Source organism: Lipotes vexillifer, unplaced genomic scaffold (genome assembly GCF_000442215.2).
Source record: "Lipotes vexillifer unplaced genomic scaffold, Lipotes_vexillifer_v1.1 scaffold6, whole genome shotgun sequence".
Lineage (NCBI taxonomy): Eukaryota > Metazoa > Chordata > Mammalia > Artiodactyla > Lipotidae > Lipotes > Lipotes vexillifer.
Window position 1 is genome coordinate 416,084 of NW_006799037.1, and position 19,532 is coordinate 435,615.

The window sequence follows — 19,532 nt, forward strand, 5'->3', positions numbered from 1 at the left end:
GCTTCAGTAGTTGTGGCGCACGGGCTTAGTTGCTCCGCGGCATGTGGGATCTTCCCGGACCAGGGCTCGAACCCGTGTCCCCTGCCTTGGCAGGCGGATTCTTAACCACTGCGCCACCAGGGAAGCCCTCTGTCTGGTCTCTTGATTAGCCCTGATTATGCCACCCAGTAGAACTGAGCTATTGTTCTCAACCTCAGAGGCTTGCCTGGTCGGGCCCTGATTCTTTCTCTAGGGGTTAAGCTCTACCTCCTATATTTTCAGGCATAAAGTAGGGTCCTCCCCAAATGGGAAGACCACGTGCTGGATTTCAGGCTCGGCCAACACCTAGAGAGTTTTACTGTTCTACACTAGATCAAACCTTCTTCGAGAACAAGCCAAGATTGCTCCGTTACATTAGATGGTAACTTAGAGTGCTGCCTGCTTCACTTGGGAGCCAGCTCGATAGCCAGCTCAGCTAGCCGAGTTTCAGAAACCAACTAGTTCTTTTTCTTTTCCATTTCCAGGAATCTACTGCTGAGATTTTAGCAAGTCCTATGGCTGAGTCCATCAGAGCTGTGACATAAAGGTACCCGGCACAGCAATGCAATGCTCAGTAAATGCTAGGTCTTTTCTTTCTCTCGTATCAAGTCGATTTAAGCTTGCTCTACTTACCTGGTGTACACAATCTAAGAACTGTAGGAAGACTGGAGTGAAACCACTGCCCTGACAGCTGAGGGTCAAGCTGCTCCGCTGACTGAATTTATGACCAAAAGAGAGCCACTCTTTTTCGACCAGCATCCGGAAGCCTTCAAGTGTCCTATAAAAGGGGTCACTGAGTAACTGAACCAGGGAGGTCACCTAGGGTACAAGCAGGTTGGATACTTCATTACTTTCAGTCCTGAAAAATTCCTGCTTCTAAGACAAAGCAGTTCCTTTTTTTTTTTTTTTTTTTTTTAAACCCCTTCCTTTTGATGACAGCTAATTAACAAGCAAAGTTACCTGGATGGCAAATTTGTTCACTAACTGCTCCAGGACAGCTAAGTGAATTAATTCTACAAACTTTCCATTAAAAACGGAGACTCAAATTCATTTTGGCTACATTTTCCTTCAGAGAATTAAGAATTTAATCCTTGCCTGGCCAGTTTGCTGACTGTGGCCTTCTCCTAGGTTAATTAATAAGGTCAGAGGATCAGTTCGAACCTACATCTACTTTTTGGCAGATGTAGATTAATGTTTTACTGTAGATTATACTCGTACTTTACCTTTTGACTCTGGAGTGAGTAAAGAAGGGGCTTACAGAGAACCAGAGAAAGGACTGACAAAACATGGGAAGGATGGTCCATGTCCTACACCGCTGGTCATGCTTGCATGATGCTTCTGTGGTGTGGGAGCCTGAGGCCCTGAGCCAGAGCTCCAGGCTGTGTAGGGCCTGGAAACTCATGGCACAGAGCTTTTTGATGGATACCAGGTGGTGTTTAACAGAGGACTTTCTCTGTCCATAAACACATTAGTCATTATACAAAAGATTCATCTGCAGAATTTTAAAATAACTGAATTAAAATACAAATATAAAATTAAATATCTGAAAACATGTTTTAATAATTTACTTGTGCAGTGATGTCCCAGCCTTCTTCCAAACACACCAAAACTGAGGAACCATTCTCAAGTACTTCTGATACAACCACAGCGAGCTGCAATATCCTGTGAAGCTAAGAGATAAGAAGGGAGGCCACAATTAGACCAAGTGCTTTCTGAGCACCAAGAACAGACAGACTTGCTATCAACCTTAGATAATCAAACAAGTTAGGGATTAAAATATTTGGACAAAAGAATCACGTGAATTTTAAATACTTAAAGTTCTTTGTCAAAATCAAGATTAAACAATGACACATTTTAAAACAGTGTGTTCAAGTGATACTTAATGAAATAAACTGACCTTACAAAGATTCCCCTCAAAGCAGAAGAGCTATAATTCTTTCCAGTGGAAAAGACTGAGGTTCTGTGTGGCCCTCGCAACACAGTTATTAGGTTTAAAATTTGTTCTTACGTGATATAGTGAGTTCTGTTTCCTACGGCTGCACAACTTTGTAAATATACTAAAAAGTACTGAATTGTATACTTTTTTTCAATTTAAAAACCTCTAATATTAGAGAAAATACACCTACAAAAAAATCTCAGGAGAAAGAAAAATATTACAAAATATATATAATGCATCTCCCCAGAGAAATTACAAAAGATACTGCTTCTATCAAATGCGAATTCTATATTAAAGTATTTCTACTGTGTATTAAATGGGAAGAAAACTTTTATTTGTGCTCAGCTTTTTAAGCCAAGACAACTGACTCCAAGTCCCTAATGAACAATTAGGGTGTGAGCAAAGCATATAGATTTCAAAACTAAATGTTTAAAAAAAATTTTAAACATCACTTGACATAACTTGTAGAATGAATCCAACTCTGAACTAAAAGAAAACACTCCCACCCCCATATTTTAAACAGAGCTAGGCTATTTTTTTAATTAATTATTTTTTTAACGTCTTTACTGGAGTATGATTGCTTTACAATGGTGTGTTAGTTTCTGCTTTATAACAAAGTGAATCAGCTATACATATACATACATCCCCATATCTCTTCCCTCTTGCGTCTCCCTCCCACCATCCCTATCCCACCTCTCTAGGTGGTCACCGAGCACGAGCTGATCTCTCTGTGCTATGCAGCTGCTTCCTACTAGCTAGCTATTTTACATTTGGTAGTATATATAAGCCCAAGTCACTCTCTCAGTTCATCCCAGAGCTAGGCTACTTTAAACACAGGAACAAGGCACATGTCCTCTTCAAGAATGGGAAGGTCCTCACTCACTGTTCCTATAACACAACTATTACCAGGCCTGAATTCTCTTGGGCTCAGCATGTGCTCTGAATTAACTTTTAAACTGCCAATATCCCAAGTGGGGCAATGTTTTCCATTGTTTTTAGTCACTAAATTCTGATATGAATCCACTCTGAAGTAAGGGGTAGAACACAGAATAGGAGAAACATAGATGGATAGGTTGAGTGGTAGGAACACTTTGGGGCTGGGGCTCATAACTTAGGGACAGCAGGGAGTATTGATCAGCTCCTTCCATGGGTACTCAAAGTATCCTGAATTGCCTTAACAGTAATTAACACAGCCTCATATAATAGCTAATTGTATATGTGGCTGTTTTCCTAGAGTTTAAGTACCCTTGAGAATAGTCACTGCCCTGGGTACTTACATCATTTCCTGGCTTTTTTTTTTTTTTTTTTTCTTTTTAGTACAATGTACTGTGGGAAACAACTCTTCTTCCTCCTCAAGAGAAGCAGGAGAAAAAAAAAGAGAGGCGGGAAGCTTGGAGGTCAATGTGGACAGGGGATAGAGGGGCTGTGTGCTCCTACAGGGGGAGAAGGAATAATGGACATAGCACCAGGGGCCTAAAGACAAGGCTGAAGGCTGTATTGCAGAGAGGCTCTTGGCCAAATAGCTGCATCAGTGTCTAAAACATGCATGTCATAAATACCTTTCTTTCTGTGGTTTGGAAGAAATGTGGGTTAGGTGTGCTGGCATACCTATTTCTCCTTAATTTCTCAATAAGCGTTCAATTAAAAACATCCCAAGCATGACTTAGCTGAAGGAAGGATATGTGGTTTTTCCTAAACCTTAGGTAGGCTTCAGGGCATCCAATGTGCCTTTGTTGGGCTGGCTTGGGAGTGAAGCCACAATCCAGAGACAGAACAGGCAGAGACAAATAGAAAGTGAGAAAGTAAGAGGAAAAGCCCCTTGGAGTCACCTAGAAATCACATCCTGTCCTGGATCCTCACTCTGTTAGTAACAGAGCAGGAGCCCTATAAATACATGTTTAAATTTGTTGTATATCAAAAAGTTTCCATCTAAAAATAATAATCTCCTTCTTAGCATCCTATGGAGACCAAGCAGGTTTCAACAACAGAGAGAGAAAAACCCAGGGATGGAGAATTCTACCCCTTCATTCCCTATATCACATGGTTCCCTGGAACTGAAAGGCCTTTATAGAGGGCACACAATCAAGGGAGAATGTCAGGTAGTGGGGAACACAATATTTTTTTCATCAAATATCAATTCTGTATATCCACTTGGGCCTCTCTTTCCTTGAGTTATAAGATAAGCTGCTCCAGACATTACCTGTGGGAACCACTCAGAGTCTCCCAGGGCTCTCAGGAAGGTCACTTCTGAGTCAGTTGGGATGGTGCTTGGGACACAAGCTCTCATCAGTTTTTTAAAACTGGCTTTCACTTGTCGGATGTCATGAAATTCGACAGGAACAAACTCACAATTTAAAGCAAATTCTAACTTGAAGTTCTGTGGATGAAGATGCAGAGAGAATTAGGCAGACGACGTGTTATAGGTAAAAGAACAATGTTTTCAACAGGGTAATGCTTAGTGATATACAGTTAGTTGAGGCCAAAGAGCTGCAGGGGCTGCAGTGGATCAAGAAAGTCAATCTTTTTTCGCTAATGTGTCAGTATTGCTGGAAAGAGCTATTCAGTAAAGTCTAGCGGTTTGACTTAGCTTGCTGTCATTCTGAGAACTTGAAGAGGCTACTAGTAGACTGGAACCTGATGGCGCTTATAGGACCAAATATAAGCTACTTACAAGGCCATGAACCTGGAGGTCTAAGGAGGAACCAATGACGCATGACAGCATGATTAATCCAAAACTGTAAACTAAGTCTCCCCAAGATGTGAATTATAATTAAAAGGTAATATGCTTTTGAGGTTCCAGAGCTCTACAAATTAAAGTTTATAGACATACACATTTGTTTCTTATTATGCAAGTAAAACATAGTCATTGTGAAAATGAAAAAAAAGCAGAGATAAACACTGAGAAGAATATAAAAATCACTATCTCACTGCCCTATGACTACTAATATTGTAGTTATTCTTTTCAAGCCAATAAAAAAACATATACAGTAAAACATGAAAGGCTTTGTTGATTTCTAACTTTTGGACAATATTTTTCACTCAGTATGACACATATATCAATCTTTGTTTCAGTATTTTTATCATTTATATTTTTAATCCATATGGAATTTTTTCTATGTGAGTTTGCAATTTTAACTAAAGAATGCTAAATTGGTGGCCCATTGAAATAGTTTACTTTGATAATCTAGTTGCCTACTTCTGAAGAAGATTTAAAAGTTCTCTAACTTTTTATGCCAAAGAATGAATTAATTTTCTCATGTTCTTTTCACTTTCTTCACATTCTGCCCAAATTACTCTACTGGATCATCTGCTTTTCTAAAAGTAAACTGCTTTTTGGAGATTGGCTGTACAATAATATGAATGTACTTAGTTAGCACTGCTGAACTGTACATGTTAAGATGGTAAATTTTATGTTATTTGTATTTTACCACAATTTAAAAAAATTGCTGCCAAAGACTTATATATTGGGTCTGTTTCATGTTTTATATTGGTTACTTTATTTTTTAAAGGCCTATTAAAGTTTTAAAATAAAAAGTAAAAACCCCAAGTTTTTTTTCTTAAACAGAATTACCAATATATATTAAGGAAAAAAAAAAGTTTCTTTGTCTTAGTAATTCAACTTTTAGGAAGCTAGCCTAAAGAAATAATCTAAAATGTAGGAAAAAATCCTCTAGTGGATTGTATCTCAATAAAAAATAAAAATAAAAAGCTATATGCTTGAAAATGTGACTGCAATTTTACATATAGATGATAAAGAAAGAAACCGAAACATCCAACAAAACAGAAAGTTATGGGACTTCCCTGGTGGTCCAGTGGTAAAGAATCCACCTTCCAATGCAGGGGACGTGGGATGATCCCTGGTAAGGGAACTAAGATCCCACATGCTGCGGGGCAACTAAGCCCGCTCGCCACAACTATTGAGCCTGTGCACCTCAACTAGAGAGCCTGCGTGCCACAAACTACAGAACCCATGTGCTCTGGAGCCCGCGTGCCACAACTACAGAGCCCGTGCGCTCTGGAGCCCACGTGCCACAACTAGAGAGAGAAAACCCACACGTCACAACTAGAGAGAAGCCCGCGTGCCACACCAAAGAGATCCCTCATGCCGCAACAAAGATCCCACATGCCATGATGAAGACTAGACACGGCCGAAAAATAAAAATAAATAAATAAAAAGAAAATAAATATTAAAAAACGGACTGAATGTTTAAAAAAAGTTATGCAGTGATTAAAATAAATATGAAATCTATTATACAACATGGAAAGATGGCTTGAGATAAAGAACTTAGCACTATGAGAACATGAGTTCTTTTCTGTTAGTTTTTTTTAAAATCTTTTTTTGCTTTATTTTAAACGTTCTATGCAATTCAAAACATATTATTACAATCCAGATATATTTACCAAGACATTTAAACATTTATATTCCTGAGAATAGTTCACTGTGCTATACAGTAGGCCCTTGTTGGTTATCTACTTTATTTTTTAAAATTTTCATTGGAAAATTGACTTACAGTGTCGTGTCATCTTGGTTTTTTTTTAACTTATAATATATAAAAAATAGTTTACTTTTCAGAAAAACTAGATTCCTTTCCATTTCCCAACCATACTTGAGCTAGGTGTACCTACCTTATAAAGCAGGAGTTATCAACCATCGTGTTTGACACACTGTTAAGATTATGAAGAATTTGTTACTAAGTAAAAGATATTAAAGTATGTGAATTAAAAAAGGTAAATAAGGGCAATTCCAGATTGTTTAGAATGAGTCACTCTCACTTATTTGCTTTCCTATGTTTCCTCTGTTGGGATAAAAAGGTGTGGAGCTGCAACTAGGCAGCACTGTGTTGGCTAGACTGTGGCACACGTCAAACAGATATGCACCCATACTCTACAGACACAGTTGAATTAATAAAAAGCAAAATGTGAAGGAATATACAAAAATCCTAATAACTATTGTACCAGAAATTATGTTTGGAATTAGGTTTTTTAAATATAGTATTTTATTGATGAAAGAAAGAAAGAGAAAGGAGGGAGGGAGAGAGGGAGGAAAGGAGGAAGGGTCCCAGTTGGTCAGTCTTTCTTACTCATATATGCATGATCACACAGCTTATCATCTGAGGACTGATGTGCAAAGGGAATAGCAGAGGTGAGCATTCAGGAGACAAACCTTGGGGAGTGACTCAGATCATAAATAAGAGGTGTGCTGAAGTGGGCAAAGTCTGTGCTCTGGGAAAGACACTGGTGCCAAGGAGGCTGTGCAGGCATCCCTGGACTACTGTTGAAAAATGTCCCAACTATTTTCTGGATATAAAATTATCTGCTGTATCAGAAGACACATGTGCATATTTAAAAATTGAGCGTTACCCAGCAGTTTCATTCCCTCTACCCTAAAGCTTGGTGACTAAGTGACTGCAGTAGTCCAGTCAGTGGGAGAAGAGCTAGCAAAGCCAGACTGCCACTGAAGAGCTGACTCAGTCACTGGCATCCTGAGGACCAAGCAAGCATGTGGGATCCTGCTCACAGCCTCCATTTTACAGTTCAGCTGAAGGTCTGTCTAGATTGTCCAGTGCTCACTGCGGCACTGGACTAAACTTTGAGGGGATTTCTGAATTAACAAATACTTTTAGGGACTTCCCTGGTGGTCCAGTGGTTAAGAATCTGTCTTCCAATACAGGGGACGCGGGTTCGATCCCTGATCGCAGAACTAAGAGCTCACATGCTGCGGGGCAACTAAGTCTGCGCACTGCTACTACTGAGCCCGCACGCCACAACTAGAGAAGCCCGTGCGCTGCAACGAAGAGCCCCCGTACCGCAATGAAGACCCAGCCGTCAAAATAAACGCCCCCCCCCAAAAAAAACCCCAAATACTTTTATTTCCCACACACCTGTCAGTAGTAATGAAATTTATTCTGTAATGTGTGAACTGCAAAAACATTAAACCCCAAGGAATTATTGTTGCTTTTGGAGATAGAGACTATCTTTACAATTTATGGGACTTGAGCATAGTGAAGCTCTTTAACATAATAATTTAAAAGTAAGAATAAAGGGGCTTCCCTGGTGGCGCAGTGATTAAGAATCCGCCTGTCAATGCAGGGGACACTGGTTCGAGCCCTGGTCCGGGAAGATCCCACATGCCGCAGAGCAACTAAGCCCGTGCACCACAACTACTGAGCCTGTGCTCTAGAGCCCGTGAGCCACAACTACTGAAGCCTGTGTGCCTAGAGCCCGTGCTCCGCAACAAGGGAAGCCACCGCATTGAGAAGCCTGTGCACCGCAATAAAGAGTAGCCCCCGCTCGTCTCAACTAGAGAAAGCCCGCGCAGCAACGAAGACCCAATGCAGCCAAAAAAAAAAAAAAAAAAAAAAAAAAAAAAAAAAATAAGAATAAAGTTGATTACCAGCTAATATCTTACATTTTCTGACATGTCTCAGGACATGTGTCACTCTATATAGTCTTGAGAACTCTTAAAGAACGTAACTTAAGAAGTGTAGCCTTGGCCTTCCCTTGCCTCCATACGCAGTGCCATACTCTTCTTTCCACTCTTCCTTCCTGTAGCTTTATCAATAGGTTTACAAGAACAAAAACATCCGTTTTGCCATGGGCACAGATTCCTATGGAAGCTGAACTAAGACAGTGGAAAAACACAGCCTGAATAAGCCTTATTTTTTTAATGGACACTCCCTAATATTCATGATATTTATGCTGATTTTTAAAACGGTTATGAATAAGCACTTGTTTTCATGCCTAATAAATATGCATTGTGTATACGCATGTGTATCTCTACATAAGTACAGGTAGACATACATATATACATATACATGAGCTAATTTTTTTTTAAGATTATTAACTCCAGGTTAAGACTCCATGCAGCAAAAAAAAAAAATTTTTTTAGGAAAGCTGGTTTATGAAATAAGTTTTATACACTACCTTCATGTATCCATGAAGTTTCTAAGTGAGAAAAAGAAATCTTACCCTTAGCTGCGACTTCTCGCCAAATATATAAAGGGCTGCTTGGCGTTTCAAGAGCTGGTTTTGCAGGTAAGTGCTGTTACTGAAGGACGTTGAGTGATCCTTGCCTGTCAGCCGGGCGCCAACATCAATGAAGGATGTTGGAGAGCTGATCAGGCGAGCGCTAGAGCGAAGACTTGCCCAAACACCTTCACAAAAGTCAAAACAATTGAGTGAGATAATCTGATGTAAGAATGCCACTGAATAGGGAAAAAGATGCATGCTCTGTGGGTACAGTTTTAGAGGTAACAGCAAATTAATTTATCTAAGTAATCATGTATCATATTGGTCATTTGTCATTTACTTTTGCATCATATAAGCATTATTAATATAGCATTTCAAAAAACATTTGGCTCAGAGGAACCTAATAAGTCACCCAAGTCAATTCTATTTTTGTATACTGATATAAATTCAGTATTTATAAGTAAATACTGGTATCATAAATAGAGTGCACTGGCTCTAGGAAAGAAAAAATGTGGGCAGGACGCAATAATGAAGCCTAGGAAGGAGAACGTGGAGTTAATTTCTCAGGGCTTCAAGAAAGAAGGAACGTTATTCTGCTTTAGTCAGTCAATTTAACCATAAAACCACATTAAGAAATAAATTAGAACTTTACTAAACCCACTAAAATCTGAGAATTAATATTTGTTTATCATGCCAAAATAATGTAATTTTAAGTCAGTAGAAGTTATATTTTAGTCTTTTTTTCCCCCAGTATCCAGGAAAAACAGTGAGAAGTTATAAATTTAGTAATGTGCATTTCACTGAATCTTAGGAAGCTTTATTTAAAAGGTAGAGTCTGAAGCAGATGTCTTCTAAGGGAAAGGTCAAGCTAAGCTACTGGAAGGATCTCATAAGTTGACCTTAATTTTATTAATTAGAAAAATCAAGGATTTCTAATATGCAAGTGAGACTATCACATATTAAATATCTAAACACAAAGGCATATAATAAGTCCCAAATTTGACAGAGCTCCTTACAAATGCCCACAGACTGTAGTGTTCAGGCTGGCGACGGAGTCACAGTGGTACATAACACTGCCACTGCGTCCCTAAAGGGCATTCTCTAGATTTGGAAAGGCTCTTTGAGAAGCTTTAATCTTTGCCAAATGTTAAATCAAGCCATGTTTCTAGGTGACTACAAGTCACCATGATAATGTCACATCTGCTTCTCTTTATAAGCATCTATAGGGTCAGGAGACCAGTTCTCAAGAAAAGGTATTGTAAATTTCTGCTTAACATGGATGAAACTTTCTGTTATAACCTATGAGTTTTCTTAGATGTTACAGCAAGTGTTAATTTTTCGGTAAATGGAATCACAGAGGAAGTTCAGAATGTGGATGAGAATAAAGATAATTTGACAAACAAATGTGAAAAAAGTCACTTGTAACACATATGCTTTCATATGAAGATGGTTAAAAAGAGTGACACATCAGGACAGATAATACAGTACCTTGATAATGGACTCTTCCCTTAGCTGAAGATTTGGGATTTGACTGAGTAAAACATTTATCTCTGTACCCATGCACTGGTAGGTAAGATTAAAGAAGGAAGAAGGAATGAAATGTACATAGCAGCAAACATCAGAGCAAATGGAGTAAGAAAAGAACAGGTTAATTTTAAACATTAAGTTAATGATAGGGGAAAAATGTAAATATATTAAAAGCAGAAGATTTGATTAACAAATAAAAAGCTGCACAGTCACACAAAAAGATGAACTGAGTGCCTGTTAAATGAAATTTCAGCACTTGTTTATAAATATTATAAGCACAATGAAATGGACAGCGCAGCAAAGAGTGCCACTAAAAAATTATACCAAATGGAATAAGCTTTTGGAGGTTGTCATTTGGTGAGAAACAAATTTTTATAATAAAATTAAGGAATTTGGGGAGGGGTGAATGTTAGGAATACACTGGCCCTAGTATTTAAGGAGGCTGACTGATTGGCAAATACGATGTGTTGTACAACATGTTTGTTCTTTGAGCAAGGCCATCATATCAGGAATGAACCTCTAACAACCATTTGGAATAACAAAGGGCATGTTTCTGCAGTACAGCATTAAGCATTGCCACACTATCTTCTTTTTTTCCTCTTTTCATTTGGAAATTCCATTTATTTTCCATAAGCAGATAGATAGTTACAAGCAGCAAAAATTTATGACCCTGTGACAATACCCAATGCCACTAAAAATACAGCTTGTGATGGTTGACGTAATGACTTCTCCTAAAATCCCTATTTGCACCAAAATGATAGGCAGTATCAAAGATAATACTTTTGTAATTTGAGTAATATTGTTTTTTTCCAACAGAAAGAAAGTGCTTCGTGACTTATTGCAAACTTTACCTGGTAATAACAATAATGGTGAGCAGTAAGTTACAGTTATATTCTTTCCTGAGTAAAGGAACTGCTCAAATCACTTAAGGAAAATGATTCTGTACTCATTCAGGATTGAAAACATTAATGGCAGGATTATTAAGCTATCCATTTCAAAACTGCATAAAATATGACATAATTTGATAAAAGAAAAATCATCATAAGTGATTTTTCATTTCTGCCTCACTCCTTTGGAAGTAGGAGATGAAGGGCCTTGATGGCTTTAGTGGCCAAAGGAAGTCAGAAAGCTAAGGGTTGCAGAGGCACTGGCTGATTATACACAGAGAATGCTACTGCAAGACAGAACAAAGACCTGGAACAGCATGAAAAAGGCACAGGGACTCCTGTGTACGAGCCAACTACTCTCCTTTCTGCCAAGGTTTTAAGCTTTCCTATTGGAATATGGATCATTAAATGCTTACAGTGAAGCCTGAGTGGTTGGTTCCTGATTCCGAGATACTGTTCCCTAAATATATCACTTTCTTATGCTAGTCCCTTGGCCTAGAATGACCTCTCCCATTTCTTTACCTGACAAACTTCTTATTCCTTAAGATCCAGGAACAATGTAAACTCCTCTGAAAAGCGTTCTTGACTGTCCTCCTAGAGTTGTAGACAGCTCTATTTGAACTCTGATCCCATTGCACTGTGATTATTTGCACATTTTATTCTACTTGTTTGTATACTCCAAAGGGCAGGGACCTAATCACATTTACTCTTATATCCATGCTGAGAGCCTGATATCTAGGTACTGCAAACATTTGTTGATTATTTTCTTTTTGAAAATTGATACATATGAGCTGTTGTAGTTCTCTACTAAACCATCAACTCAATTATTTGCCCTGAAAGAATGAAAAGGGTATTAATTTTAAAAAAATTAAGCACTTTCTCAAACAGAGCCTCATTAATGAAAAACTGCCAAGTGTTTATCACCTAGCAGAAAGTCAGCAATGAGAAAACGGGCTGTACTGATATGGGGTCAGCAGGGCTTGGAGAACTGTAATTCCATCTGGCAGTCACATTAACCAAAGGCATTACACTACTGCATTGGTGGTGAGGTCTGCTTAGCTTCCTGAGTGATTCCTAGGTGTCAAATACTTGTCCTGAGCATGTAACACCGACCTGGAGTGGTGTTTTTCCAAACTGCAGGGTCCTCCTTAGTGGTTTGTGAAATCATTTTAGAAGGTCAAACCAGTATTTTTAAGGAAGTGAAAACAGATTAAAGTGGAAAATACCATGAGCACTGCATGTGGTATAGATGAATATTGTTTCATGAAACTTCCGTTATAGTCTATATACATTTTGCATTGTGACTTAGTACTACCTTTGTGATATAAAATGTATATGTATACATATAGATATAAAATGTATTTCTTACTGTGAGCCATGATCAAAAAAGTTTGAAAGTTACTGGTCTAGGCCTAAGACACATTCTCCTTTATCTGCTTGCCTTTGGCCAGTGAGAAGCAACCTGGCTTAAGGTAATTTACATACAAATGTAGACTTTCCTCCCATTTCAGTGGAGTATTATGCAACAATAACGACAACAACCTCAACAATAATAATGGAACTAACATTTATTGAGCTCCTATTAATAACGAGCCACTTACTAAGTTAAGTGCTTTACATATATTATTTCATTCATTCCCCATAACTATTCTAAAGCTAGAATACTTTTTATTATCTCCATTTTACAGATGAGGACACTGAAAATTACGAAGTTTCCTGAATTGCTTAATATCCTACACTAAGTGGTAGGACTGCAGCTTGAATTTGAATGTAACTGAACCAAACTCTTAATGTCTTGTCACCTAAGCAACCATGTGACCCTGGATCTGTCCAGCAGGGTCTGGCTAAGGGGACTGTTTCAGGGAAGAAGTGATACAGTTCATCCCACCCATGGGAATGCAGTGTTGTTCAGAGCATGAGCGTTTCCTAAGCAATGGTATTGTTCTCTCTACTCTGTTCAGAACAAAGGAGAGAAGGAAAAGAGATGCTTGGGTTGGACGTGACGACAGGGTATATTGAATTTATGGACGTGACCTTATGCCTAGCACAGTGCATGAGGTATAAGCTATATTCAGTGAAGGCTGCACTGAAATGGACTGACCTACTCCTAGTCCCAGTTATGCTCTTGGCTGCTAAGTGATCTTGGCTAAGTCACATCATCTCTCAAAGCCTCCTAAAGTACCTGTCCTGGAGATTATTTCAAGGATAAAATAACACTGTAGAGGAACTTAAAGGGCTATGAAAATGTAAAGGATGAAAAATTTAAAAGCTGCCTCCATGTGGCTACTTCTCAAATATACCCAGGTATTTCATTTCTATATTTAAGAGGCAGATTTTCTCATGGCATTTTTCTATACAACAAGATAATTTATCCAAGTTGCAAATACTTGCATTTTCCCCATGGGGCATAAAAGCTACTGTAATTTTAAATGAAAAGCAATGTGATCTATTCACATCTTCATTTTTTTCTTAACTGGTTTTTGCGTCAAAAAGGTTGCTTCCCCTGGCTTAGGAACTCTTCAGCCTGCATGCTGAACGCTAAGTGACCACCCTCACTGAAAAAGGGTGAAGGAGAAGGTGAAGGTCAGTCTAAACCCTGGCTCATTAGAGTGGGAAAGGCACCCAGTGGAAATAACATAAGAAGGAAACCTGTAACTAAGATTCTGTGACAAGGAAAGGAATATGCAAAAACAGTGAAAATACAGAAGAGGAAAAAGGAGAAGGTTAGGAGGGAGATTTCGAGATAGGAGGCTCTTCCCACACAGGGTAAATGAGGAACTGCTAGAGAAGTGGTACCTAGCTCTCTGGAAGAATGAAGAGACTCAGTACTCGAGGGTGGGAACAAGGAAATGAACTAATGTCAGGGCATGCAAGTGTCTACATATAGTCTTGCTCTGGCCAATCTGAGTGTGCGTCTACCTGCCATGTTCATGTTAATAGGGAATCTTCTGAGATTTCCCAAACTTGCTTGCCCCAGTCCCTTCCTGCTGCTCTATGTGAGAGGAATGATGCTATCAGAAGAGACAAAGGAAAGCAGCTCCAGGGACCACAGAAGAAGTTGAAGGTGCCAGGAAACAGCCGTATCTCATCTTCCAGTTAATCACTGGGACCTTGGGAGATTTGAAGGCTTTGGGAGTGAAGAATTAAGAGATGGAGTAAAATAATAAGATTTGCGTTTCTGGATCCTAGCTTAAGATACCAGAATGAAGGGGACCTGGTTAGGAGCAAAAAACTGTCCTAAGGAAACACACTAAGTTTACAGGAATTTTCAGAAGAAAATATTTGGGAAGGGGGTCAGAAATAATAATTATGGCCTCATTATGCATAGAAAGGGTCATAAACAGATTAAATAGGAGATTTTAATCCTAAAATGTAAATACAGCCTTCCAGGTACCTTTGAGAATAGCAAAGAATGGACTCATGACTAGAATGTAACTACTAGTGGGGATTCCCTTGTATAAAAAGCCATGAGTCTGAGGCCAACATAAAAGAAGCAAAGATAATGTAGTTGAAACAGATTGGTGAATATCCTTGTGCCTTAGGTACCAACACAGAAGGAGAGACAGTTTTGTACCTAAAATTTATATTTCAGGTTCACCTGGCCCAATGGAGGAATAGATAACATGTTGTTGATGAAGTTTACAAAGGCAAAACTCAAGAGCAGGGTGGGGATGGGAAGACTTCAACTAACCAGACATATGCCAGAAGTTGCATCCTACTAAAAGTTAAAGGGAAAAGTTTCTGACGTGCCTGCTAATATAAGCTTTCAGATGGCAAATAAAGCAATAAGGAGAACTGCAACGTCAAACCAAATTCTGACAGGAGTTCTTGGCAACAAAAATACCAGAGACCTTAGGAGAAAGTCACTGTACTATCTTTTAGTTCAGATTCACCAAGAAAGAAATGATGAAAAGAATGAAGTTTGTATCTTAAACTTTAAAACCATAGTATTTTTAAAGTTCCGGAAAAAGTTACATATGACTGTTACGGGTTTAACTGTGTCCCTACCCCCTGTCAAATTTCTTATGATGTAGTCCTAACCCCTAGTACCTCAGAAAATGTGACCTTATTTGGAGATAGGGTCATTGCAGACATAATTAGATGAGGTCACACTGGAGTGGGGTGGACCCCTAATTCAGCATGATTGGTGTCCTTATGAAAGGGGAAATGTGGAGACAGATGCACAGGGAAAATGTCATGTAAAGATGAAGGCAGAGATATGGCTGATGCTTCTACAAGCTAAGGAATGCCAAAAATTGCCAGCAAACCACCAGAAGCTAGGGGAAAGGCATGGAACAGATTATGTCTCACGGCCCCCCGAGGGAGCCAACCCTGACAACACCTTCGTTTTGGACTTCTAGCCTCCAGAATTGTGAGACAAATGGTTGTTTAAGCCACACAGTTTGTGGCACTTTGTTACAGTAGCCCTAGCAAACTAATACAATGACCTTAAGGCCTGATTAGGAAGATACCTGAAGAAGGGTGAAAGCTCTTAGGAAATTCTGCCATCATAGAAAGTTCTGATGAGGTAGGAAAAAAAGTATCTAAAGAATCAATATGGCTGCCAGGAGATATGCATAGTAATCTTGGTTTTCAAAAGGAAAAAAAGTGAATTTTGTAAAATAGAGTCTTTATGTTGATTCTGAACCACTGTCTCTTACTCCTCAAACTAGCACTTCAGAGAACAGGAGTAAAAATAACAGGCATTGGAGGCACAGCCTTTGAGTCTGGAATCATGTCTCCCTAACTGTTTATGCTTCTGTGCTCAGTCTTTCTACACTGCAAACTTGAAGCATCATGGAATGCTGCCAGAGCTGAGTCACCATTTAGATATGTTCCCCTCCCCTCCCAGTGCTTCCAAACTCATCAGTATGTTAAGATTTCAGCAATTATTATACCTCTTGTCCCACGAGGCTAAACTCATCTGTCACCATGCTAGTAATAAATTTGATCATTCGTTTAGAAAAGGGTAATTAAAAACAAATTTAACCATAATTAGTTGATTTGCAGTATCACTATCTAGAAAAAAGTTTTCTGCTTTTAAAGTTGTATCAGTGCTCAGTTATAAAATCAATCTTACTAACCTCCTCGAGCAAAGCTATTGGATGGGTTTACATCCAAATGTCCTGGCACTACCTGCTTAAGCACAGTGGACATTCTTGAAGTCCTCCTTTCAGTCCCTAAAGTCAGCCAAAAAGAAGAACAAAAACCATGTCGTTCGGGTTAACATTACTCAAATGACAAAAAGTTATCTTCATGTGTAGCATGTCTAATTGCTGCCAAACATTGTACTTTTTAAGTACCCAAAGCTTTAATAGAGATAACAAGGCACTGTTACTATTTCCTCAGAGATACACACATCTGCAAGATTATAGAGAGTTAGGTTTGGCAAGTGCAATCAGAGAATTTAATGATAAATGAAACAAGGCATGCATGGTGTTACTTTACAAGAAAAGCCACTTTCTGCTTATGTTGAGCTATTCAAATAGCTGATTAAGCCAAGGAGACCAACTTCTCAAGTCACATGCTCCTGTGTCTAACACATTAGGGTTACCTCTACATGAACCCTTTGGGGTTCCATCACATGATAACTGAAACAGAATATTAGTACAAGTCTTAATGGCTTCATCCAAATCTAGTGAAAACAAACTGTACTGCAAATCATAAAAGGCTGCAGAAATTTCAGGAATTTCAAAGTTATACATGATGATTTTAATAAATATACATTTAATAAACAGATGTTCAACTTACACATTCAACTCTGTAATATTTTAAAGTCTATGTAAAACAGATTTCAGGAAAAAAAAAAACCCCACATGACTTTATGTTTTCCACCACCTCTCCTATTACTCTTTTAAAAAGGAAATAATTAAATCTCTAAATTTGGTTACTATTTACTAGAAATTAATAGTGGTACCCTGATGTCTAAATAAAATAAAGTTATAGCCCCACAAGGTAAAACATTAAGGGGTCATGTTGAAGGAACAATGCAAATAACTAAAGAGACTAACCCTAGGAATGAATATGACCTTTCACAGTTGTCAAGAAGAAAAATATTATTAAATCTTACCTGGAGACAGAGCAAGTGCTGGCCTGACAGTAAGGGTGTTATTGCCACTGAGTTTCTGATGGACAGAAACTGCACTCAGTAAGGCTTGCAAGTACTTTTCTTGTTCTATGCTACTGGAAGATTCTAAAGAGGAGGTAGGAGCTGTAAAAGGAAAAGATACTAAATAAAACAAACTGTATCTATGTTAATAAAACAGGCTCTCTCTATATACATACGCTTATTCTTTCTATATATAGTCTTCAAGTTACCGTACCCAAATATAGAAACCAGCCCCACTTAAAGCTCCAAACTATTAAATGGCTAATCCTCCTATGATATTGGTTTCACCACACCTACTTCTTGATTGCCTCGTCATCCTCCCAGAAAGAGCCCAGGTCTGGAAAACCAGCATACAGCCGGTCCTTCCAAGCACAGGTGCAGTTTCTCATCAACCAATCAACTCAAAATAAAGATTCATAAAAGACAACATGCCCTTGATGATCTCCCCCAACCACTCTGTCCATGCCACTGTTCGGGAGCAGAGGATGGAGCAGTTTCCCTCAGCATCCCAGAATGGGCAGAGGTGAGAATATCCCAGTACCAGTAATTTTATTCCAATTCTGTCACATAGGCCTAGGGGATATGAACTTGTAGAGGGTTGTTGTGGGAAGAGAGGAGGAAGATGAGAAGACAAGAGCAGCTGCTGCTCAATTTCCTGGTCCTTCTGAAAGAGGATCAAAAAGTATGCACAGATGGAAACAACTGTCAGAGCAATTCTGGGTTGGAGGGAGTCTGAGCCTGGCTTGTGTGGAGTAAAACAGAATCACTGAAATTGGCCCAGGCACTTTAAAGTGGCATCAGGAGGGATTCACTGGAAAGACAATAGATATTAACAAATTTTCTTACAAGGTGAATAGGAAATAAATAATTAGCATTACTATATTATTGTATTTTATCAACTTTAAGGTGCCATCATATTTTATAAAGTCTAAAATGTCATCAGTTATAAGATACACCACAATTTTATGTACTAAGACTAAAAAACTCTGCCATTTAAACCATGACACAATTATTTCTGATTACATGAATTGTAAGTTGCATTCCAATTTCAAAGATACTAAAATGTGAGCAAATGTGTGAGCTCAAAAATGTGAAATATAGTAAATTTATGTTGAAAAATAAGAAACCAGTGGAATAAAACAATTTCAATTTTTCTAACGAAAAGTTCAGTGATATGCTCATTAATGCTTAGTGATATGCTCATTAATGCATTAATGCTGAAATGATTCTCTCACTTTATATAACCTACATATGCTGTGTTCTATTATACCCATTATGTGGCTTGGGAGGATTCCTCTGGGCAGAAAAAGTTAAAAGCCAACTGCCTTCAATTACACAAAAATGCCAGGTGAAATAATAACAATAACAACAACAACAATAATAATACAGCATGGTATGTGTCATGCCCTCAGTCAACTGAATGATCAAAGACGTACTGGCCAACTTTTAACTTTCAGGAAGGAACAGATAAGAATAAAGAAGAGATATCAAAAAGCACATGGTTCTACCTACTGAACCACTGAACTTGAGTGAGTTCATTTCCAAAGAGGAAAGAATGCAGCAGCCATCCCTAAACTGGATCTGATATCTTAGCGGTCCTTGTTTAATTTTATTGAGCATCTAGTTTAAGCTAGAAGTTATGAGAAAGATTAGCAAAATATAGCTCCTGACTGACTTCAGACCTCAGACATGGTGCTCAAAAATATCCTCAGAAAAAGGGGCAGTGCACTTAGTATATCTTTTTTAAGTTGGCCAGCCTCTGGCTTCCTGAAAACCTCTCTGCTTGAGAGCTCCTAAAGCAGCATTTTGGTCATTAGTTTGCCCTCGTGTGTGTGTGTGTGTGTGTGTGTGTGTGTGTGTGTGTGTGTGTGTGTGTGTGTGTGTGTGTGTGTGTGTGACTTGTGTAGGAATGAGATAGGATATTTTATACTACATGGGACAGAATCCCTATTTGCTTCTGAAGCTGTTAAATATATGTGAATGCTTCCCAGAAGAAAAGAAAATGATTAGTATATGTAATCTGTTTCCATCTGTGGATACTCTGGTTTGTGAAGTGAAAACAGCCTAGAACCAAAGACTTCATTAT

The 19,532-nt window shown here is 38.5% G+C and overlaps 1 protein-coding gene across 2 annotated transcripts in view; it reads right to left on the reverse strand.

Annotated features, from left to right (window-relative positions):
* Positions 1 to 19,532, reverse strand: part of SBF2 (SET binding factor 2) — a 472,364-nt gene that overhangs the window by 30,928 nt on the left and 421,904 nt on the right. The window contains exons 28-33 of one of the 2 annotated variants that reach the window (XM_007471387.1): positions 17,408 to 17,548; positions 10,412 to 10,486; positions 8,924 to 9,108; positions 4,155 to 4,331; positions 1,587 to 1,688; positions 652 to 837 (exon numbers count right to left, since the gene is read on the reverse strand). In XM_007471387.1, coding sequence (XP_007471449.1) covers positions 652 to 837; positions 1,587 to 1,688; positions 4,155 to 4,331; positions 8,924 to 9,108; positions 10,412 to 10,486; positions 17,408 to 17,548 — 866 coding nt within the window. The remainder of the gene's footprint in view (positions 1 to 651; positions 838 to 1,586; positions 1,689 to 4,154; positions 4,332 to 8,923; positions 9,109 to 10,411; positions 10,487 to 17,407; positions 17,549 to 19,532) is intronic. The other variant, XM_007471388.1, reaches the window with a different exon arrangement.